General features: G+C 44.2%; 1 protein-coding gene across 1 annotated transcript; it reads right to left on the bottom strand.

The window, feature by feature from the left end:
- Positions 1-9,434: 9,434 nt before the first annotated feature.
- On the bottom strand, positions 9,435-24,649 carry LOC115123378 (voltage-dependent calcium channel gamma-7 subunit-like). Its single transcript, XM_029652717.2, has 5 exons — positions 24,454-24,649; positions 23,889-23,975; positions 21,356-21,496; positions 12,789-12,934; positions 9,435-10,279 (listed from the first exon to the last, which is right to left on the bottom strand). Exons 1-5 carry the CDS (start codon positions 24,647-24,649, stop codon positions 9,824-9,826), a joined length of 1,026 nt encoding a protein of 341 aa, XP_029508577.1. The 3' UTR covers positions 9,435-9,823.
- Positions 24,650-25,409: the final 760 nt, after the last annotated feature.

Raw genomic sequence — 25,409 nt, 5'->3', positions numbered from 1 at the left:
CTAACTCTCTCAGCCTTATACTCACTCCTTTCTCTCCGTCTCTCAGCTGTATACTCACTCCTTTCTCTCCTCCCTCAGCTGTATACTCACTCCTTTCTCTCCCCCTCAGCCTTATACTCACTCCTTTCTCTCCGTCTCTCAGCCTTATACTCACTCCTTTCTCTCACTTCTCAGCTGTATACTCTTATATTCTCCTTTCTCTCCCACTACTCAGGTATATACTCACTCCCTTTCTCTCCCTCTCTCAGCTGTATACTCACTCCTTTCTCTCCCTCTCTCAGCCTTATACTCACTCCTTTCTCCTCTCTCTCAGCTGTATACTCACTCCTTTCTCTCCCTCTCTCAGCTAAATAGTCACTCCTTTCTCTCCCTCTCTCAGCTTATACTCACTCCTTTCTCTCCCCCTCAGCCTTATACTCACTCATTTCTCTCCCTCTCTCAGCTGTATACTCACTCCTTTCTCTCCCTCTCTCAGCCATATACTCACTCCTTTCTCTCCCTCTCTCAGCCTTATATTCACTCCTTTCTCTCCCTCTCTCAGCCTTATACTCACTCCTTTCTCTCCCTCTCTCAGCTATATACTCACTCATTTCTGTCCATCTCTCAGCTAAATACTCACTCCTTTCTCTCCCTCTCTCAGCTATATACTCACTCCTTTCTGTCCATCTCTCAGCTAAAAACTCACTCCTTTCTCTCCCTCTCACATCTATAAACTCACTCCTTTCTCTCCCTCTCTCAGCCTTAGTCACTCATTTCTCTCCATCTCTCAGCCTTATACTCACTGCTTTCTCTCCCTCAGCTGTATACTCACTCCTTTCTCTCCCTCTCTCAGCCTTATACTCACTCATTTCTCTCCCTCTCTCAGCCTTATACTCACTCCTTTCTCTCCCTCTCTCAGCCTTATACTCACTCATTTATCTCCCTCTCTCAGCTATATACTCACTCCTCTCTCCCTCTCTCAGCCTTATACTCACTCCTTTCTCTCCCTCTCTCAGCTGTATACTCACTCCTTTCTCTCCCTCTCTAAGCTAAATACTCACTCCTTTCTCTGCCTCTCTCAGCTAAATACTCACTCCTTTCTCTCCCTCTCTCAGCTGTATACTCACTCCTTTCTCTCCCTTTCTCAGCTGTATACTCACTACTTTCTCTCCTTCTCTCAGCCTTATACTCCCTCCTTTCTCTCATTCTCTCAGCCTTATACTCACTCCTTTCTCTCCCTCTCTCAGCCTTATACTCACTCCTTTCTCTCCCTCTTTCAGCTGCTTACTCACTCCTTTCTCTCCCTCTCTTAGCATAATACTAACTCCTTTCTCTCCCTCCCCCAGCTGTATACTCACTCCTTTCTCTCCCTCTCTCAGCCTTATACTCACTCCTTTCTCTCCCTCTCTCAGCTATATACTCACTCCTTTCTCTCCCTCTTTCATCTATATACTTAATCTCTTCTCTCCCTCTCTCAGCCTTATATTCACTCCTTTCTCTCCCTCTCTCAGCTATATACTCACTCCTTTCTCTCCCCCTCTCAGCCTTATACTCACTCCTTTCTCTCCCTCTCTCAGCCTTATACTCACTCCTTTCTCCCTCTCTCAGCTGTATACGCACTCCTTTCTCTCCCTCTCTCAGCTGTATACTCACTCCTTTCTCTCCCTCTCTCAGCTAAATACTCACTCCTTTCTCTGCCTCTCTCAGCTAAATACTCACTCCTTTCTCTCCCTCTCTCAGCTGTATACTCACTCCTTTCTCTCCCCCTCGCAGCCTTATACTCACTCCTTTCTCTCCCTTTCTCAGCTGTATACTCACTACTTTCTCTCCTTCTCTCAGCCTTATACTCCCTCCTTTCTCTCATTCTCTCAGCCTTATACTCACTCCTTTCTTTCCCTCTCAGCCTTATACTCACTCCTTTCTCTAACTCTTTCAGCTGCTTACTCACTCCTTTCTCTCCCTCTCTCAGCATAATACTCACTCATTTCTCTCCCTCTCTCAGCTGTATACTCACTCCTTTCTCTCCCCCTCAGCCTTATACTCACTCCTTTCTCTCCGTCTCTCAGCCTTATACTCACTCCTTTCTCTCACTCCCTCAGCTGTATACTCACTCCTTTCTCTCCCTCTCTCAGGTATATACTCACTCCTTTCTCTCCCTCTCTCAGCTGTATACTCACTCCTTTCTCTCCCTCTCTCAGCCTTATACTCACTCCTTTCTCCCTCTCTCAGCTGTATACTCACTCCTTTCTCTCCCTCTCTCAGCTAAATAGTCACTCCTTTCTCTCCCTCTCTCAGCTGTATACTCACTCCTTTCTCTCCCCCTCGCAGCCTTATACTCACTCATTTCTCTCCCTCTCTCAGCTGTATACTCACTCCTTTCTCTCCCTCTCTCAGCCATATACTCACTCCTTTATCTCCCTCTCTCAGCCTTATAATCACTCCTTTCTCTCCCTCTCTCAGCCTTATACTCACTCCTTTCTCTCCCTCTCTCAGCTATATACTCACTCATTTCTGTCCATCTCTCAGCTAAATACTCACTCCTTTCTCTCCCTCTCTCAGCTATATACTCACTCCTTTCTGTCCATCTCTCAGCTAAATACTCACTCCTTTCTCTCCCTCTCTCAGCCTTAGTCACTCATTTCTCTCCATCTCTCAGCCTTATACTCACTGCTTTCTCTCCCTCTCTCAGCTGTATACTCACTCCTTTCTCTCCCTCTCTCAGCCTTATACTCACTCATTTCTCTCCCTCTCTCAGCCTTATACTCACTCCTTTCTCTCCCTCTCTCAGCCTTATACTCACTCATTTATCTCCCTCTCTCAGCTATATACTCACTCCTCTCTCCCTCTCTCAGCCTTATACTCACTCCTTTCTCTCCCTCTCTCAGCTGTATACTCACTCCTTTCTCTCCCTCTCTCAGCTAAATACTCACTCCTTTCTCTGCCTCTCTCAGCTAAATACTCACTCCTTTCTCTCCCTCTCTCAGCTGTATACTCACTCCTTTCTCTCCCTTTCTCAGCTGTATACTCACTACTTTCTCTCCTTCTCTCAGCCTTATACTCCCTCCTTTCTCTCATTCTCTCAGCCTTATACTCACTCCTTTCTCTCCCTCTCTCAGCCTTATACTCACTCCTTTCTCTCCCTCTTTCAGCTGCTTACTCACTCCTTTCTCTCCCTCTCTTAGCATAATACTAACTCCTTTCTCTCCCTCCCCCAGCTGTATACTCACTCCTTTCTCTCCCTCTCTCAGCCTTAAACTCACTCCTTTCTCTCCCTCTCTCAGGTATATACTCACTCCTTTCTCTCCCTCTCTCAGCTGTATACTCACTCCTTTCTCTCCCTCTCTCAGGCTTATACTCACTCCTTTCTCTCCCTCTCTCAGGTATATACTCACTCCTTTCTCTCCCTCTCTCAGCTGTATACGCACTCCTTTCTCTCCCTCTCTCAGCTAAATAGTTACTCCATTCTCTCCCTCTCTCAGCTGTATACTCACTCCTTTCTCTCCCCCTCGCAGCCTTATACTCACTCCTTTCTCTCCCTTTCTCAGCTGTATACTCACTACTTTCTCTCCTTCTCTCAGCCTAATACTCACACCTTTCTCTCATTCTCTCAGCCTGATACTCACTCATTTCTCTCCCTCTCTCAGCCTTATACTCACTCCTTTCTCTCCCTCTTTCAGCTGCTTACTCACTCCCTTCTCTCCCTCTCTCAGCTTTATACTCACTCATTTCTCCCCCTCTCTCAGCTGTATACTCACTCCTTCCTCTCCCTCTCTTAGCTAAATACTCACTCCTTTCTCTCCCTCATTCAGCTAAATTCTCACTCCTTTCTCTCCCTCTCTCAGCTGTATACTCACTCCTTTCTCTCCCTCATTCAGCTGTATACTCACTCCTTTCTCTCCACCTCTCAGCTGTATACACACTCCTTTCTCTCCCTCTCTCAGCCTTATACTCACTCACTTCTCTCCCTCTCTCAGCCTTATACTAACTCCTTTCTCTCCCTCCCTCAGCTGTATACTCACTCCTTTCTCTCCCTCTCTCAGCTGTATACTCACTCCTTCCTCTCCCTCTCTCAGCTAAATACTGACTCCTTTCTCTCCCTCTCTCAGCTAAATACTCACTCCTTTCTCTCCCTTTCTCAGCTATATACTCACTCCTTTCTCTCCCTCTCTCAGCTAAATACTCACTCCTTTCTCTCCCTTTCTCAGCTATATACTCACTCCTTTCTCTCCCTCTCTCAGCTGTATACTCACTCCTTTCTCTCCCTCTCAGCTGTATACTCACACCTTTCTCTCCCTCTCAGTTGTATACTCACACCTTTCTCTCCCTCTCAGCTGTATACTCACACCTTTCTCTCCCTCTCAGCTGTATACTCACACTCTTCTCTCCCTCTCTCAGCTGTATACTCACTCCTTTCTCTCAGCTGTATACTCGCTCCTTTCTCTCCCTCTCTCAGCTGTATACTCACTCCTTTCTCTCCCTCACAGTCACCCCCAAACATCTTGTTTCCATCACAAAGTCAGTGATAATGGCAGCCAAATTAATTTTGTATCAATATCATTCTGTGCTTCAGTTCTTACTATATTCTGCATATTCTGTTGGCATCCATCGCACATATCACCATGGACCAGGGCCCAGGTCAAATACTTCTAAAATGCATTCCTTCTTTCCCTCCTTGGAGCAATCCCTGATATGACATGACTGTGCCTGACTTGTGCTAGATCAGTGTCTTCGTAAAGGGAAGAAGGCAGGGAGCTTTCTAAAAGTATTGGAACAGACCCTCCTCCCATGGTAGTGTCAGAGTAGGACAATGACCAGCAGAGGGCAGTAGTTACACATCGCCAGTCTGTGGGAGCATCGCAATAGTCTATAGTACCTTCCTCTCCTCCATCTGTTCGTAGAGATATCGGACAGGAAAAAACAATATGACGGACGTATACCATGCTATTGATTTCTCCTGTTCAGTTCTTTCACATCGTACCAAACTGTTGAAACACCCCACTGGGCAAAAAATGGTTGAATCAACGTTGTTTCCACGTCTTTTCAAACACACAATTCAATATGATGACGTTGACTCAACGTGGAAAACTGACTGGATTTGAGAAAAGTCATTAACATAAGGGAATTATGTATTTTCTTCACCCACCTAAATCCAATGTCAGGTTGACATTTTTGGTTGATTTCAGTTCTGACTCTGTCAATTCACAGCAATTCAACTATATACAATATATATATAGTTGTATATATTTGTAAAAATATGTACATCATCAAGATAAAAATGTATTATCTAAGATAATTCCACTCACTCCCTTGGTCACATATTCAGACTTAAGCGACAGTTGAAGTCGGAAGTTTACATACACCTTAGCCAAATGCATTTAAACTCAGTTTTCACAATTCCTGACATTCAGTTGTAGTAAAAATTCCCTGTCTTAGGTCAGTTAGGATCACCTCTTTATTTTAAGAATGTGAAATGTCAGAATAATAGTAGAGAGAATGATTTATTTCCGCTTTTATTTCTTTCATCACATTCCCAGTGGGTCAGAAGTTTACATACACTCAATTAGTATTTGGTAGCATTATTTAAAGGTTGGTAGCAACCTTTACATTTGTTTAACTTGGGTCAAACATTGTGGGTAGCCTTCCACAGGCTTCCCACAATAAGTTGGGTGAATTTTGGCCCATTCCTCCTGACAGAGCTGGTGTAACTGAGTCACGTTTGTAGGACTCCTTGCTCGCACACGCTTTTTCAGTTCAAATTTTCTATAGGATTGAGGTCAGGGCTTTGTGATGGCCACTCCAATACCTTGACTTTGTTGTCCTTAAGCCATTTTCCCACACCTTTGGAAGTATGCTTGGGGTCATTGTCCATTTGGAAGACCCATTTTCGACCAAGCTTTAACTTCCTGACTGATGTCTTGAGATGTTGCCTCAATATATCCACATAACTTTCCCACCTCATGATGCCATCTATTTTGTGAAGTGCACCAGTCCCTCCTGCAGCAACACACCCCCACAACATGATGCTGCCAGCCCGTGCTTCACGGTTGGGACGGTGTTCTTCGGCTTGCAAGCCTCCCCCTTTTTCCTTCAAACATAACGATGGTCTATATGGCCAAACAGTTCTATTTTTGTTTCATCAAACCAGAGGACATTTCTCCAAAAAGTTCGATCTTTTCCCCATGTGCAGTTGCAAACCGTAGTCTGGCTTTATTTTGGTGGTTTTGGAGCAGTGGCTTCTTCCTTGCTGAGCGGCTTTTCAGGTTACGTCGATAGGACTCGTTTTACTGTGGATATAGATACTTTTGTACCTGTTTCCCCCAGCATGTTCACAAGGTCCTTTGCTGTTGTTCTGGGATTCATTTGCACTTTTCGCACCAAAGTACATTGATCTCTAGGAGACAGAACGCGTCTCCTTCCTGAGCGGCATGATGGCTGCGTGGTCCCATGGTGTTTATACTTGCGTACCATTGTTTGTACAGATGAACGTGGTACCTTCAGGCATTTGGAAATTGCTCCCAAGGATGAACCAGACTTGTGGAGGTCTACAATTTATTTTCTGAGGTCTTGGCTGATTTCTGTTGATTTTCCCATGATGTAAAGCAAAGAGGCATTGCGTTTGAAGGTAGGCCTTGAAATATATCCACAGGTACACCTCCAATGGACTCAAAGGATGTCAATTAGCCTATCAGAAGCTTCTAAAGCCATGACATCATTTTCTGGAAGCTGTTTAAAGGCACAGTCAACTTAGTGTATGTAAACTTCTGACCCACTGGAATTGCGATACAGTGAATTATAAGTGAAATAATCTGTCTGTAAACAATTGTTGGAAAAATGACTTGTGTCATGCACAAAGTAGATGTCCTAACCGACTTGCAAAAACGATTGTTTGTTAACAAGAAATGTGTGGAGTGGTTGAAAAACAAGTTTTAACGATTCCAACCTAAGTGTATGTAAACTTCCAACTTCAACTATAGATCTAAAATATTATATTGACATATACAGTAGAATTCTCCCCTGTAGATTTCAGAACATCGTCACATTCATGTTAATGTGTATTCATACATTTTAACTGACATTCATATATTCTTACAGATATTCTAATATTGTTTTATTATTTGAACTCAAGTTATTATTATTATCATTACCATGGATAAGTATATGTATAAACCTATGCACATATAAGTGTGTAGGAGTGAAAGACAGTGTTTAGCGTTGTACATCTCAAGTGAATACAAATCCCTCATTTCCGCAGAACTGCAGTAGGTTCAGGTTTATCTGCAGCCTCTCATTCTCCCTGTCTCTCCCTGTCTCTCTCATTCTCCCTGTCTCTCTCATTCTCCCTGTCTCTCCCTGTCTCTCTCATTCTCCCTGTCTCTCTCATTCTCCCTGTCTCTCCCTGTCTCTCTCATTCTCCCTGTCTCTCTTATTCTCCCTGTCTCTCTTATTCTCCCTGTCTCTATTATTCTCCCTGTCTCTATTATTCTCCCTGTCTCTCTCATTCTCCCTGTCATTCTCCCTCTCTCTCTCATTCTCCTTGTCTCTCTCATTCTACCTGTCTCTCCCCGTCTCTCTCATTCTCCCTGTCTCTCCCCCTCTCCCCGTCTCTCTCATTCTCACTGTCTCTCTCATTCTCCCTGTCTCTCTCATTCTCCCTGTCTCTCTCATTCTCCCTGTCTCTCTCATTCTCCCTGTCTCTCTCTTTCTCCCTGTCTCTCTCTTTCTCCCTGTCTCTCTCTTTCTCCCTGTCGCTCTCATTCTCCGTATCTCCCTATCTCTCTCATTCTCCCTGTCTCTCCCTGTCTCTCTCATTCTCCCTGTCTCTCCCTGTCTCTCTCATTCTCCCTGTCTCTCCCTGTCTCTCTCATTCTCCCTCTCTCCCCGTCGCTCTCATTCTCCCTGTCTCTCTCATTCTCCCTGTCTCTCCCTGTCTCTCTCATTCTCCCTGTCTCTCCCTGTCTCTCTCATTCTCCCTGTCTCTCTCATTCTCCCTGTCTCTCTCATTCTCCCTGTCTCTCTCATTCTCCCTGTCTCTCTCATTCTCCCTGTCTCTCCCTGTCTCCCCGTCTCTCTCATTCTCCCCGTCTCTCTCATTCTCCCCGTCTCTCTCATTCTCCCCGTCTCTCTCATTCTCCCCGTCTCTCTCATTCTCCCGTCTCTCTCATTCTCCCTGTCTCTCTCATTCTCCCTGTCTCTCTCATTCTCCCTGTCTCTCCCTGTCTCTCTCATTCTCCCTGTATCTCACTGTCTCTCGTTCTCCCTGTCTCTCCCCGTCTCTCTCATTCTCCCTGTCGCTCCCCATCTCTCTCATTCTCCCTGTCTCCCCCCATCTCTCTCATTCTCCCTGTCTCCCTGTCTCTCCCTGTCTCCCTGTCTCTCCCTGTCTCCCTGTCTCTCTCATTCTCCCTGTCTCTCTCATTCTCCCCGTCTCTCTCATTCTCCCTGTCTCTCTCATTCTCCCCGTCTCTCTCATTCTCCCTGTCTCTCCCTGTCTCTCTCATTCTCCCTGTCTCTCCCTGTCTCTCTCATTCTCCCTGTATCTCACTGTCTCTCGTTCTCCCTGTATCTCACTGTCTCTCGTTCTCCCTGTCTCTCCCCGTCTCTCTCATTCTCCCTGTCGCTCCCCATCTCTCTCATTCTCCCTGTCTCTCTCATTCTCCCTGTCTCTCCCTGTCTCCCTGTCTCTCCCTGTCTCCCTGTCTCTCTCATTCTCCCTGTCTCTCTCATTCTCCCCGTCTCTCTCTTTCTCCCTGTCTCTCTCATTCTCCCTGTCTCTCTCATTCTCCCTGTCTCTCTCTTTCTCCCTGTCTCTCTCATTCTCCCTGTCTCTCTCATTCTCCCTGTCTCTCTCATTCTCCCTGTCGCTCTCATTCTCCGTCTCTCCCTGTCTCTCTCATTCTCCCTGTCTCTCTCATTCTCCGTCTCTCCCTGTCTCTCTCATTCTCCCTGTCTCTCTCATTCTCCCTGTCTCTCTCATTCTCCCTGTCTCTCCCTGTCTCTCCCTGTCTCTCCCTGTCTCTCTCATTCTCCCTGTCTCTCTCATTCTCCCTGTCACTCTCTTTCTCCCTGTCCCTCTCTTTCTCCCTGTCCCTCTCTTTCTCCCTGTCTCTCTTTCTCCCTGTCTCTCTCTTTCTCCCTGTCTCTCTTTTTCTCCCTCTCTCTCATTCTCCCTCTCATTCTCCCTCTCATTCTCCCTGTCTCTCTCATTCTCCCTGTCTTTCTCATTCTCCCTGTCTTTCTCATTCTCCCTGTCTCTCCCTCTCTCCCTGTCTCTCCCTCTCTCTCATTCTCCCTGTCTCTCCCTGTCTCTCCCTCTCTCTCATTCTCCCTGTCTCTCTCTTTCTCCCTGTCTCTCTCTTTCTCCCTGTCTCTCTCTTTCTCCCTGTCTCTCCCTCTCTCCCTCTCTCCCTGTCTCCCTCTCTCCCTGTCTCTCTCACTCTCTCTCCCTCTCAGCCCTTTTTGTCACAGATTCTAACCTCTAAACCTCTTTCAAGAAATCACATACCTTATTCTCCGTCACTTTCTCTCCATCCCTGAACAGGCAGTTAACCCACTGTTCCTAGGCAGTCATTGAAAATAAGAATTTGTTCTTAACTGACTTGCCGAGTTAAATAAAGGTAAAATAAAATTGTAAAAATCCCCCTCATCTCTCTATCCTTGACAACTCTTCCACCTCTCCTGAACCCTCTTTCTCTCTCTCTCTCTTCCCATCTCTCAGTTTTTAATACCAAATGTATGTTAACACTAATCCCTCAATCATTCTCACGCTCCCTTTTCACACTTACTCCATATTTCTTGCTCTCCACACTTACTTCCTCCCTGTCCCTGTCCCTTGCGCTCCCTCTCTCTAACAGGGGGAGGCGTCCATGTGCATGTGTGTGTGGTAATGAGGGGGGCCGGTGGAAGGGGGCATGGCCATGGCCTGGGAGTTACCGTGTGAGTGTTGGTGTTGGAGTGTGTGGGTGTTGTAGGCCCCAGATGGTGGGGGCAGCTGGTAGCTAGCTCCAGAGGAGGACCCAGACCCAGGGCCCATGTTGGACCCCATGCCCCCACCTTGGTTGCCCTGCAGGTTTTTTTTGGTGGGCTGCGGGGGGGTCTGGTTGATCTGGATGGAGATGTCGCTGGAGGCCCGGGAGTCACTGCGGCCCCTCTTAGGAGGAGGCCAGGTCTCAGGGTGGAGGAACTGGCCGCTGTAGTCGCTGCACTCAGACAGACGGGGGCGGTAGAGGGCTGGGTGGGGGCGGTACATCTCCTCCTCAGCATAACGCTTCATAAACAGATAGACTGACATCACCCCAGCCCCCTGACAGTAGAGAGAGATAGAGAGAGGGAGAGTTATGCAGGGATCAAACTGTTTGAAAGAAAAGGGAACAAGTAGATACATCTAGTGGGGAGGAGGTGGGGGAGAGAGAGAGAGAGAGAGAGAGAGAGAGAGAGAGAGGCAAGATGATGAAAGAAGAGGAGTAGCAGGAGGAGGAGCAGGAGGAGGAGGAGTACACTGAGCTGTCCATTGCACCACATTAGTGCAGTAATGCCAACGATGTGAGAGAGGCAGGGTGGGGGATGGAGGGAGAGATGGGTGAAACGAGCAGAGAACATCACACAACACTGCACCGCTAACACACAAACACTAACACACACACACAACAAACACACAGAGAGGGAGAGAGAAGACAACTGCACTGCTACAGTATGTCAACATCCCCACTGACACCCCAGTCTATCCCCAGAATACTAATCCTCACTAGCTCATTGTGTATTCAGCAGTGTTCTCCTATCTTCTCTGCAGCAAAGTACAACAACAGTCCACTCTTCATATATGCTATGTCTTAGAACTGTCATGAATGTTTGAACTAAACTAGAGTGTGTAAATGTACAGAGCAAGTACTGAAACAAAGACTGTATTTGAGTTAGGAGTGATGAACTATACTGCACTTAAACAGAGTTGCTCCTCTGAACTCTCCACTCTGACAGGACGGGGGTAAAGAAGAGTTGCTCCTCTGAACTCTCCACTCTGACAGGACGGGGATAAAGAGGAGTTGCTCCTCTGAACTCCCCACTCTGACAGGACGGGGATAAAGAAGAGTTGCTCCTCTGAACTCTCCACTCTGACAGGACGGGGATAAAGAAGAGTCGCTCCTCTGAACCCTCCACTCTGACAGGACGGGGGAGAAGAAGAGTTGCTCCTCTGAACTCTCCACTCTGACAGGACGGGGATAAAGAAGAGTTGCTCCTCTGAACTCTCCACTCTGACAGTACGGGGATAAAGAAGAGTTGCTCCTCTGAACTCTCCACTCTGACAGTACGGGGATAAAGAAGAGTTGCTCCTCTGAACTCTCCAATCTGTCTCATCAGTCCTTATCACACGCAGGACAGAAGATGGCTGACAGCCACAGGAATACCCAGAGGTACAGGTTCTTCCTCAACACCTGCATACAGAACATCTCAGCCCAGTACAGATAATACTGTGGAGTAGTTACATTTAGAATGACTGATTTAGAATGTATAGAGAATAGTAGTATTTTGCAGAGGCATCATGGTTTCTTCCTGCCTCAAATTTAGCCTTGAAGTAAACATGCAACTTTGCAAGTCTTGGTGATTTAAATGCATGGCTCCCTAGGACCTAAATTATAGCTGTACTTTCCCAGCATATTGCAGTGTAATGAGTGTGATGAGTGTTGTAGGGAGGTTTGCCTCAGCCGGCACGACACTGTGGCTTTAAGATGGATAGGTCAGCTGGGCACCCAAGGCAGCACAGCAGTGGCACTAATGACGTCTCCTCAACTCCCCCACCACCTGCCCCCCTACCACACACACACACACACACACACACACACACACACACACACACAACCTCAGGAGGCTGAAGAAATTCGGCTTGTCACCAAAAGCACTCACAAACTTCTACAGATGCACAATCGAGAGCATCCTGGCGGGCTGTATCACCGCCTGGTACGGCAACTGCTCCGCCCTCAACCGTAAGGCTCTCCAGAGGGTAGTGAGGTCTGCACAACGCATCACCGGGGGCAAACTACCTGCCCTCCAGGACACCTACACCACCCGATGTTACAGGAAGGCCATAAAGGTCATCAAGGACATCAACCACCCGAACCACTGCCTGTTCACCCCGCTATCATCCAGAAGGCGAGGTCAGTACAGGTGCATCAAAGCTGGGACTGAGAGACTGAAAAACAGCTTCTATCTCAAGGCTATCAGACTGTTAAACAGCCACCATTGAGTGGCTGCTGCCAACACACTGTCATTGACACTGACCCAACTCCAGCCACTTTAATAATGGGAATTGATGGGAAATGATGTAAATATATCACTAGCCACTTTAAACAATGCTACCTTATATAATGTTACTTACCCTACATTATTCATCTCATATGCATACGTATATACTGTACTCTACATCATCGACTGCATCCTTATGTAATACATGTATCACTAGCCACTTTAACTATGCCACTTTGTTTACTTTGTCTACATACTCATCTCATATGTATATACTGTACTCGATACCATCTACTGTATGCTGCTCTGTACCATCACTCACTCATATATCCTTATGTACATATTCTTTATCCCCTTACACTGTGTATAAGACAGTAGTTTTAGAATTGTTAGTTAGATTACTTGTTGGTTATCACTGCATTGTCGGAACTAGAAGCACAAGCATTTCGCTACACTCGCATTAACATCTGCTAACCATGTGTATGTGACAAATAAAATGTTATTTGATTTGACACACACACACACACACACACACACACACACACACACACACACACACACACACACACACTGACCTCCTTGAGTAGGAAGGAGGAGGCTGCGAAGGCAAACGACCAGCCGTAGCGGTAGTTGAAAAACTGTTCAGGCTCCCTCGGTCTGTTCATCACCTCATCATTAATACTGGAGATGTAGAGCACCAGCCCCACCACCAGACTCAGGCCTGGAGAGGGAGGGAGAGAGAGGGGGGGGGCGGAGGGAGGAAGAGAAGGAGGGAGGGAGGGAGAAAGAGGGAGAGAAAGAGAGAGAAGGAGAGAGAGAGAGAGGGGTAGGGGGAAAGACAGAGAAAGGTGATAGAGGCAGCGAGAGAGAGAGAGGGAGGGGAGAGGGAGGGAGGGAGGGAGGGAGAGAAAGAGGGAGGAAGAGAAGGAAGGAGGTGGGAGGGAGAGAAAGAGAGAGAAGGAGAGAGAGAGTGATAGAGGGAGAGGGAGAAAGAAGACATTAACGCTGACATCCTGAGAGAGAGAGAACGAAAGAGCGAGAGCAACAGGACATTACCACTGACACCCTGAGATAGATAGATAGATAGATAGAGAGACAGACAGACAGACAGACAGACAGACAGACAGACAGACAGAGGTGTGGGACATTACCACTGACACCAACAGCAACAAAGTCAAGGAAGAGAGAGGTTGAAAGGGAAAGGAACATAACGTTAACAATGACACTAAAAGAGAGAGAGAGAGAGAGGACTCTGAGGAGGGGCAAAGTGTGTGTGAGAGAGAGAGAGATTACTGTACGAAAGACCACATATTCACCCTGTACACCCTAATTGACAAACAAACAAACCAAAACAAAGGCAAAGTCTTCTCATGCTTAGTTGATTTCAAAAAAGCTTTTGCCTCAATTTGGCAAGTGATGTAGGAGGAAAAACATAAAACTTTATAAAATCCATGTACACAAACAACAAGTGCAAGGTTAAAATTGGAAAAAAACACACATATTTCTTTCCACAAGGCTGTGGGGTGAGACAGGGATGCAGCTTAAGAACCACCCTCTTCAACACACACACACATACATATATATATATATATATATATATATATATACACACACAAAGTGGGGCAAAAAGTTATTTAGTCAGCCACCAATTGTGCATGTTCTCCCACTTAAAAGATGAGAGAGGCCTGTAATTTTCATCATAGGTACACTTCAACTATGACAGACAAAATGAGAAAGAAAAGAAAATCCAGAAAATCACATTGTAGGATTTTGTATTAATTTATTTGCAAATTATGGTGGAAAATAAGTATTTGGTCACCTACAAACAAGCAAGATTTCTGGCTCTCACAGACCTGTAACTTCTTCTTTAAGAGGCTCCTCTGTCCTCCACTCGTTACCTGTATTAATGGCACCTGTTTGAACTTGTTATCAGTATAAAAGACACCTGTCCACAACCTCAAACAGTCACACTCCAAACTCCACTATGGCCAAGACCAAAGAGCTGTCAAAGGACACCAGAAACAAAATTGTAGACCTGCACCAGGCTGGGAAGACTGAATCTGCAATAGGTAAGCAGCTTGGTTTGAAGAAATCAACTGTGGGAGCAATTATTAGGAAATGGAAGACATACAAGACCACTGATAATCTCCCTCGATCTGGGGCTCCACGCAAGATCTCACCCCGTGGGGTCAAAATGATCACAAGAACGGTGAGCAAAAATCCCAGAACCCCACGGGGGGGACCTAGTGAATGACCTGCAGAGCGCTGGGACCAAAGCAACAAAGCCTACCATCAGTAACACACTACGCCGCCAGGGACTCAAATCCTGCAGTGCCAGACTTGTCCCCCTGCTTAAGCCAATACATGTCCCGGCCCGTCTTAAGTTTGCTAGAGAGCATTTGGATGATCCAGAAGAAGATTGGGAGAATGTCATATGGTCAGATGAAACCAAAATATAACTTTTTGGTAAAAACTCAACTCGTCGTGTTTGGAGGACAAAGAATGCTGAGTTGCATCCAAAGAACACCATACCTACTGTGAAGCATGGGGGTGGAAACATCATGCTTTGGGGCTGTTTTTCTGCAAAGGGACCAGGACGACCGATCCGTGTAAAGGAAAGAATGAATGGGGTCATGTATCGTGAGATTTGGTGCTTCTTTCCCCAACCAAGCAGGGCCTACAGCAGCACCTAGATCTTCTGCACAGATTTTGTCAGACCTTGGCCCTGACAGTAAATCTCAGTAAGACAAAAATAATGGTGTTCCAAAAAAGGACCAGTTGCCAGGACCAGGAATACAAATTCCATCTAGACACCGTTGCCCTAGAGCACATTAAAAAACGTTACATACCTCGGCCTAACCATCAGCGCCACAGGTAACTTCCACAAAGCTGTGAACGAGCTGAGAGACAAGGCAAGAAGGGCCTTCTATGCCATCAAAAGGAACAATAAATTCGACATACCAATTAGGATCTGGCTGAAAATACTTTAATCAGTTATAGAACCCGTTGCTCTTTATGGTTGTAAGGTCTGGGGTCCGCTCACCAAACAAGAAATCACAAAATGGAAAAAACAACAGATTGACACTCTGCATGCAGAATTCTGCTAATATATCCCGTGTACAACGTAAACCACCAAATAATGTATGCAGAGCAGAATTAGGCCAATACCTACTAATGATCAAAATCCAGATGTCACGTTCTGACCTTTATTTCCTGTGTTTTGTATTTAGTTAGTATGGTCAGGGCGTGAGTTGGGTGGGCAGTCTATGTTTGTTTTTCTATGATTTGGGTATTTCTATGTTTCGGCCTAGTATGGTTCTCAATCAGAGGCAGGTGTCATTAGTTGTCTCTGATTGAGAATCATACTTAGGTAGCCTGGGTTGCACTGTTTGTTTGTGGGTGATTGTCCTTGTTACTGTCTCTGTGTTACTTTGCACCAGTATTAGGCTGTTTCGGTTTTCGTGTTACGTTTATTGTTTTTGATTCGTGTGTACTTTGTTTCATTAAACATGGATCGCAATAGCCACGCCGCATTTTGGTCTGACTCTCTTTCACCTAAGGAAAACCGTGACACCAGAAAAGATCGGCTAAATTCTACAACCATCTAAAAGGAAGTGATTCCCAAACTTTCCATAACAAAGCCATCACCTACAGAGAGACGAACCTGGAGAAGAGTCCCCTGAGCAAGCTGGTCCTGGGGCTCTGTTCACAGACACATAAAGACCCCACAGAGCCCAGGACAGCAACACAATTAGACCTAACCAAATCATGAGAAAACAAAAAGATAAGTACTTGACACATTGGAAAGAATTACCAAAAAAAGAGAACTAGAATGATGTTTGGCCCTAAACAGAGAGTACACAGTGGCAGAATACCTGACCACTGTGACTGACAACACATAAAGGAAAGCTTAGACTATGTACAGACTCAGTGAGCATAGCCTTGCTATTGAGAGAGGCTGTCGTAGGCAGACCTGGCTCTCAAGAGAAGACAGGCTATGTACACACTGCCCACAAAATGAGGTGGAAACTGAGCTGCACTTCCTAACCTCCTGCCAAATGTATGACCATATTAGAGAGACATATATCCCTCAGATTACACAGATCCACAAAGAACTTGAAAACAAACCCAATTTTGATAAACTCCCATATCTACTGGGTGAAATACCACAGTGTGCCATCACAGCAGCAAGACTTGTGACCTGTTGATGCAAGAAAAGGGCAACCAGTGAAGAACAAACACCATTGTAAATACAACCCATATTTATGCTTATTTATTTTATCCTCTACACCGGGAGCCTGTCAGTCAGTATAGGCTGTGAATGTAAAAGGAAAGTGCATGGAAACCATGTCCTGTCAGTTATAATGTAGAGGTTCATCATCTTTACCTAAATAAGTAACACTGGCATACTAAAATAGACAGACAGACAGACAGACAAGACAGACAAGACAGACAGACAGAGACAGAGAGATGCATGCAAGGGGGCCAGGACCGAGTTTGCGAAACACTGCTGTGTTACAAACAAACCACAGCAAAGGCAGGAATGTGATTATAATGACTGCTTTTTGGCCTTAAATAATATACCTGGTTTTTCTTACATATCATAGGTGAATTGTGTTTTGAGTGCCATTCTTGATATCTTCTCATCTCTCTCTCTCTCAATTAAATTCAATTCAAGGGGCTTTATTGGCATGGGAAACGTGTGTTAACATTGCCAAAGCAAGTGAGGATATGGAGCACCCTCATCACTGCTGCCTCCTGGTCAGGAGAGTGAACTACAAAGCAGAAAAGTCCCCAAACAGCTTCACAGAGGATAGATATTTCTCTGATTTACAATACAAAATACACTACCAGGCAAAAAGTTTGGACACACCTACTCATTCTAGGATTTTTCTTAACTTTCTATGGCTGCAGGGGCAGTATTGAGTAGCTTGGATGAAAAGGTGCCCATTGTAAACGGCCAGCTCGGCCAGTCTCAGTTGCTAATATATGCATATTATTATTAGTATGGGATAGAAAACACTCTAAAGTTTCCAAAACTGTCAAAATATTGTCTGTTATTATAACAGAACTGATATTGCAGGCGAAACCCTGAGGAAAATCAAAACAGGAAGTGGCTTCTATTTTGAAAACTCCATGTTCCATAGCCTCCCTTTGCTGTATGTAAAGGGATATGAACCAGATTCCTTTCCCTATCGCTTCCTCAAGGTGTGAACAGTCTTCAGACATAGTTTCAGGCTTTTATTTTGAAAAATGAGCCAGAACGATAACATCGCGTCAAGTGTTCACATGAGTTTTGCTCCCGCAACAGAATTTGGACAGCCATTGTTTTCCCCTCTCCTACTGTGACAGACATTTGCGGTTGATATATTATCGATTATATATTTTAAAAACAACCTGAGGATTGATTATAAAAAATGTTTGACATTTTTCTGTGGACATTATGGAAACGATTTGGAATTTTCATCTGCGTTGTCTTAACCGCTCTTTCCTGTGGATTTCTGAACATAACGCAACAAACAAGAGGTATTTTGGATCTAAAAATAATCTTTATAGAACTAAAGGAACATTTGCTGTGTAACTGGGAGTCTCGTGAGTGTAAACATCCAAAGATCAAAGGTAAACGATTAATTTGATTGCTTTTCTGATATTCGTGACAGAGCTACCTGATGCTAAGTGTACTTAATGTTTATCGTCCGATCGATAAACTTACACAAACGCTTGGATTGCTTTCGCTGTAAAGCATAATTTCAAAATCTGACACGACAGGGGGATTAACAAAAGGCTAAGCTGTGTTTTGCAATATTGCACTTGTGATTTCATGAATATAAATATTTTAGGTAATATTATTTGACTGTGGCACTATGCTATTCAACGGTTGCTGATGACAATTATCCCGCTTAAGGGATGGGTAGCGTTAAGAAGTTAATTTGTACTATTTTCTACATTTCTACACTGTAGTGAAGACATCAACACTATAAAATAACACATATGGAATCATGTAGTAACAAAAAAAAGTGTTAAACATATCAAAACATGTTTTAGATTTTAGATTCTTCAAAGTAGACACCCTTTGCGTTGATGACAGGTTTGCACACCCTTGGCATTCTCTCAACCAGCTTCACCTGGAATGCTTTTCCAACAGTCTTGAAGGAGTTCCCACATGCTGAGCACTTGTTGGCTGCTTTTCCTTCACTGTGCGGTTCAAAACCATCTCAATTGGGTTGTGGTCGGGTGATTGTGGGGGCCAGGGGTTTTAGATGCAGCACTCCATCACTCTCTTTCTTGGTCAAATAGCCCTTACACAGCCTGGTGGTGTGTTTTGGGTCATTGTCCTGTTGAAAAACAAATGATAGTCCCTCTAAGCGCAAACCAGATTGGATGGCGTATCACTGCAGAATGCTGTGGTAGCCATGCTGGTTAAGTGTGCCTTGAATTATAAATAAATCACAGACTGTGTCACCAGCAAAGCACCATCACACCTCCTCCTCCATGCTTCACGGTGGGAACCCCACATGCGGAGATCATCCGTTCACCTACTCTGCTTCTCACAAAGACATGGTGGTTGAAACCAAAAATCTCAAATTTGGACTCATCAGACCAAAGAACAGATGATTTCCACTGGTCTAATGTCATTTGCTCATGTTTCTTGGTCCAAGCAAGTCTCTTATTATTGGTGTCCTTTTGATGTGGTTTCTCTGCAGCAATTCGGCCATGAACGACTGATTTACGCAGACTCCACTGAACAGTTGTTAGAGGAATTAAATTCCTATATGTTTAATACCCAATTAAATTAATACACTCAGCCCATTTCTAAGGATTTGTAAGAAACTTATTTGCATAAAATCAAGCACTAGCGTTTATTATCGAGAGTACTGAACATGATACAATTTACAACAGGTTATAAACTGAAAATTACGTCATTAGGTTTCGAACTGTCCCGTCTCTCCTCCACTCCGGTACAATGGCAGTATAGTTCTCAAGCCTTCCTACATTGACCCCCACCAGTATAGATAATTTATGACCAAGCCAAGGTCTTCCTGTGTAGATAAGCATTCTAGCCAGTCTGACAATAAGTTCATTAGTTTCTACCAAGGAACAGACAGTCATTGTTCTAATTCTTGATTATAATTACACACATTATATTCAGTACTAGGATTAAAATAAAATTCATACATCTATACAGTAACATAATAGTATTCTGATTAGTCAGTCCTGATTGAAATGTATACATAATTAGTCATTATTGATCAAAAATCCCTTAACAACAGTGGATGTTGAGATGTGTCTGTTACTTCAATTCTGTGAAGCATTCATTTTGGGCAGCAATCTGAGTTGCAGTTAACTCTAACGAACTGCAGCAGAGGTAACTCTGGGTCTTCCATTCATATGGCGGTCCTCATGAGAGCCAATTTCATCATAGAGCTTAATGGTTTTTGCAACAGCACTTGAAGAAACTTTCAAAGTTCTTGACATTTTCCGGATTGACTGACCTTCATGTCTTAAAGTAATAATGGACTCTAGTTTCTCTTTGCTTATTTGAGCTGTTCTTCCATAATATGGACTTGCTATTTACCAAATAGGGCTATCTTCTGTATACCACCCCTACCTTGTCACAACACAACTGATTGGCTCAAACGCATTAAGAAGAAATACCACAAATGAACTTTTAACAAGGCACACCTGTTAATTGAAAGGCATTCCAGGTGACTACCTCATGAAGCTGGTTGAGAGAATACCAAGATTCTGAAAAGCTGTCATCAAGGCAAAAGGGTGGCTACTTTGAAGAACCTGAAATATAAAATATATTTGGATTTGTTTACTATATGATTACATATGTGTTATTTTATAGTTTTTGATGTCTTCTTTATTATTCTACAATGTAGAAAATAGTCCAAATAAAGAAAAACCATGGAATGAGTAGGTGTGTCCAAACTATTGACTGGTACTGTATGTCGACACATTTTTAGAATGAACCCTTGTCAACAGAAATTCCTGATGACACCAGTGATTGTTCTGCTCAACTTGACCTTATTCAGAGATATTATTTGCAGTAATAATGGTCAGACCCTGTTCAGGTGGTACAGGAGACATCCAAAAGTAGAAATAGAGCAATGATGGAGTGGCTAGGCTGAAACAGGATGAAGACAGCAATAATCAATCACAGTTGGAAGGAGGCAGAAGGGGCCAGATATGAATCATCACACACAGATAAGCCTTGTTCAAATGAACATGATTCAGGAGTGACAGAGGATATGGACACATACAGTAATAATCAAGGCCAGATGGAGTGGCCTATTTACCTGAGAGGATGGATGAAGGCAGTAATAATCAAGGCCAAATGGAGTGGCCTATTTACCTGAGAGGGTGGATGAAGGCAGTAATAATCAAGGCCAGATGGAGTGGCCTATCTACCCGAGAGGATGGATGAAGGCAGGAATAATCAAGGCCAAATGGAGTGGCCTATCTACCCGAGAGGATGGATGAAGGCAGTAATAATCAAGGCCAGATGGAGTGGCCTATTTACCTGAGAGGATGGATGAAGGTAGTAATAATCAAGGCCAGATGGAGTGGCCTATTTACCTGAGAGGATGGATGAAGGCAGTAATAATCAAGGCCAGATGGAGTGGCCTATCTACCTGAGAGGATGGATGAAGGCAGTAATAATCAAGGCCAGATGGAGTGGCCTATTACCCTGAGAGGAGGGATAAAGGCAGTAATAATCAAGGCCAGATGGAGTGGCCTATCTACCTGAGAGGATGGATGAAGGCAGTCATAATCAAGGCCAGATGGAGTGGCCTATTTACCTGAGAGGATGAATGAAGGCAGTAATAATCAAGGCCAGATGGAGTGGCCTATTTACCCGAGAGGATGGATGAAGGCAGTAATAATCAAGGCCAAATGGAGTGGCCTATCTACCCGAGAGGATGGACGAAGGCAGTAATAATCAAGGCCAGATGGAGTGGCATATTTACCTGAGAGGATGGATGAAGGCAGTAATAATCAAGGCCAAATGGAGTGGCCTATTTACCCGAGAGGATGGATGAATGCAGTAATAATCAAGGCCAATGGAGTGGCCTATCTACCCGAGAGGATGAATGAAGGCAGTAATAATAAAGGCCAGATGGAGTGGCATATTTACCTGAGAGGATGAAGAAGATCCCGGAGACGAAGGCAAGGATGGTGCGCTGGGGCCGGATGTGTCCGATGTTACTGATGACAAAGGCCGTGAAGACGAAGAGCAGAGACACCATGGGGAACGGAGTGGCCGTCCGCACCATCTCTACAGGGTCACAGTGTTAGAGGTCATAGCAGAGACACCACGGGGAACGGAGTGGCCGTCCGCACCATCTCTACAGGGTCACAGTGTTAGAGGTCATAGCAGAGACACCATGGGGAACGGAGTGGCCGTCCGCACCATCTCTACAGGGTCACAGTGTTAGAGGTCATAGCAGAGACACCATGGGAAATTGAGTGGCTGTCCGCACCATCTCTACAGGGTCACAGTATTAGAGGTAAAATGTTATGCGCTAACCATAATAGAGAGCAATAGTAATGGCGTCTTTTTGTAGGTATCAACTTCGCCATGGCTCATTGGCCAAAGCCTATTGGGAAATTAATTGGGGTTTTGGAGAGGTTTTGAATAAACGCCAAAAATAAGGTATGTTGTAAACACAGGCTTAGGGAGACCTTACACGTTTTGTTCTATGAGATAATTATCAGCTAACGTCACTTTTTGTGAGTTAAGCATTTACAGTTGAAGTCGGAAGTTTACATACACCTTAGCCAAATCCATTGAAACTCAGTTTTACAATTCCTGACATTTAATCCTAGCAAAAATCCCTGTTTTAGGTCAGTTAGGATCACCACTTTACTTTAAGAATGTGAAATGTCAGAATAATTGTAGAGAGAATAAATCATTTCAGATTTGATGTCTTTCTTCACATTCCCAGTGGGTCAGAAGTTCACAAACACTCAATTACTTGGTAGCATTGCCTTTAAATTGGTTAACTTGGGTCAAATGTTTCGGATAGCCTTCCACAGGCTTCCCACAATAAGTTGGGTGAATTTTGGCCCATTCCTCCTGACAGAGCTGGTGTAACGGAGTCAGGTTTGTATGCCTCCTTGCTCATGCACGTTTTTTCAGTTCTGCACTCAAATTTTCTATGGGATTGAGATCAGGGCTTTGTGGTGGCCACTCCAATACCTTGACTTTGTTGTCCTTAAGCCATTTTGCCACAACTTTGGAAGTATGCTTGGGGTCATTGTCCATTTGTAAGACCCATTTGCGACCAAGCTTTAACTTCCTGACAATGTCTTGAGAAGTTGCTTCAATATATCCACATAATTCTCCTCTCTCATGATGCCATCTATTTTGTGAAGTGCACCAGTCCCTCCTGCAGCACCGCACCCCCACAACATGATGCTGCCACCCCCGTGCTTCACGGTTGGGATTGTGTTCTTTGGCTTGCAAGCCTCCCCCTTTTCCTCCAAATATAACGATGGTCATTATGGCCAAACAGTTCTATTTTTGTTTCATCAGACAAGAGGACATTTCTCCAAAAGGTATGATCTTTGTCCCCATATGCAGTTGCAAACCGTAGTATGGCTTTTTTTTGCCGGTTTTGGAGCAGTGGCTTCTTCCTTGCTGAGCAGCCTTTCAGGTTATGTCGATATAGGGACTCGTTTTACTGTGGATATAGATACTTTTGTACCTGTTTCCTCCAGCATCTTCACAAGGTCCTTTGCTGTTGTTCTGAGATTCATTCACACTTTTCGCACTAAAGTACATTCATCTCTAGGAGACAGAACGAGTCTCCTTCCTGAGCGGTATGGCGGCTGCGTGGTCCCATGGTGTTTATACTTGCGTACTATTGTTTGTACAGATGAACGTGGTACCTTTAGGCGTTTGGAAATTGCTCCCAAGGATGAACCATACTTGTGGATGTCTACAATTGTTGTCCTGAGGTCTTAGCTGATTTCTTTTGATTTTCCCATGATGTGAAGCAAAGATGCACTGTTTGAAGGTAGTCCTTGAAATACATCCACAGGTACACTTTCAATTGACACAAATTATGTCAATTAGCCTATCAGAAGCCATGACATAATTTTCTGGAATTTTCCAAGCTGTTTAAAGGCATAGTCAATTTAGTGTATGTAAACTGGAATTATGATACAGTGAATTATAAGTGAAATAATAGGTTTAGAAACAATTGTTGGAAAACTTACTTGTGTCATCCACAAGGTAGTTGTCCTAACCTACTTGCCAAAACTATAGTTTGTTCACAAGAAATTAGTGGAGTGGTTAAAAAATTAATTTCAATGACTCCAACCTAAGTGTATGTAAACTTCCGATTTCAACTGTATGTAATCATAACAAACACATAAATTACAAAGCTGCTTCATAACAATGAATACATGCCATGTTAACTGACTGCTATTATCTCATAGAACAAAATGTATAAGATCTCCTAAACCTGTGTTAAACCTAGAACTGATTTTTTTCTCTGTTTATCCAAAACCCCAATTCATTTCCCCATAGGCTTTGGCCAACGAGCCCTTAATGGCTGAACAAACCAGAGGTAACTCATTTCCGTGTTTTAGAGCTACAAGTTGGTGAGCTCTATGCTGAGTGTGCAGTGTAAAGCTGTAAGTGTAGGGTACAGTATACTCACTAAGAATATTAGCAGTATTCTCTGTGGTGATCTCTATCTCTGGCTCAGTGAAATACTCTGACGCCACACATCTCCCGTTCTCTGTCCCTGAGAGAGAAGGGAAAGAAAGAGGAGTGTATCAAATTGAGGCTTGCATGAGAATGAGAGAGGGAGGCAGATACATACATACAGGGGTGGACTGGGACCAAAAATCTGTCCTACCATTTCTTACACAATGGACCATTTTTTTCTATGAGCCCCCCACAACGGCCAATTTTGTTATTTGAGGCCCCCATGTTTTGCCAGTTAATTATAATTTTGCACAAAGAAAACAAATGGACCAGCCAATCTGGCAATTTCCCAAAATGCCAGATTGCCAGTCTGCCCCTGCATACGTTAATGAAAAAATAATATAGTATATAAAATTGAGATTGTGAAGTTGCACTGATCCGTGTTGCATTTTCCCCTAATGGTTAACGTTCAGATTTAGAAGGAGTGAACTGATCCTAGATTGACTATGGCCAATTCTATCCGGAGCAGATTGGTCAGTTCACCACTGCTATTGAGGGTCAGAGGTCATATATACCCGCCACGAAGCAGACCCTCCAGAGGCCAGAGTGCAGGGCCATCTTGACCTCCATGCTCTGGTTCTGCTGCAGCACGATGCCCTCCTCCATCAACAGCCAGTAGTCTGTAGACACAGCCACGCCCACCAGCAGCAGACCACACGCCCCAAACACCGTGGACAGAATAGTCAGCGCTCTGCTACTGCACGAACTCATCTAGAGACAGAGGGAGAGCGGGAGGAGGGAGGGAGAAGGAGAGAGAGCAAGGATAAGTCAGACTTATTGCATGAAGTCTTCAGAGAGGAGCAAGAGACAAAGAAAAGAGAGAGACAGATAACTCTTTTAATTTTAAGTCAGACTTTTAGATTAAACTAATTTACAGAGAGAGAGAAAGAGAGAGGGAGGGAGACAGATACCTCATTCAAAAGTCATGCTGAGAGAAAGAGTTTATTTCTAAACCACCCTTTGTAATATTAACCACTACACAACATGTCAGGGGCTACAGTAGCTTGAATACCACACACACACACACACGGTTTTCAAACACTTGTTGAGCTTCACATGTACATTTTTCAGGTGTTTTCCCTCATGACATTTTTTTTACGAGTTTATTTTTTTACCACTTCCAGCTACGTCTGAGGGTTATTCCAGAAATATGGTTTAACAAATTCTGGATTTCCTGAACATATCAGGCTTGTCTTAACCAGATGAGGAAGTCCAGGATTTCTTCTATCTCCTCCTCTGACAAAGAGGTGTAGCAAGGATCGGACCAAAATGCGGCGTAGTTGGTGTTCATGTTCTTTAATAAAGGAAAAACTCAAACATAATACAAACAACGTGAAAAAACCGAAACAGACTATTTAAAAAAAATAAAAAATAATGTATTATCTTCAATACCATTCATTCTTTACAACTCATAATTTTCATACATACTCAAATAATGGTATTTTAATTAAACTAATTTAACTAAACATAA

Source organism: Oncorhynchus nerka, linkage group LG3, assembly GCF_034236695.1.
Source record: "Oncorhynchus nerka isolate Pitt River linkage group LG3, Oner_Uvic_2.0, whole genome shotgun sequence".
In the NCBI taxonomy this organism is placed as follows: Eukaryota; Metazoa; Chordata; class Actinopteri; order Salmoniformes; family Salmonidae; genus Oncorhynchus; species Oncorhynchus nerka.
The sequence above is the reverse complement of the archived record's forward strand: the minus strand, read 5'-3'. Positions and strand labels throughout refer to the sequence as shown.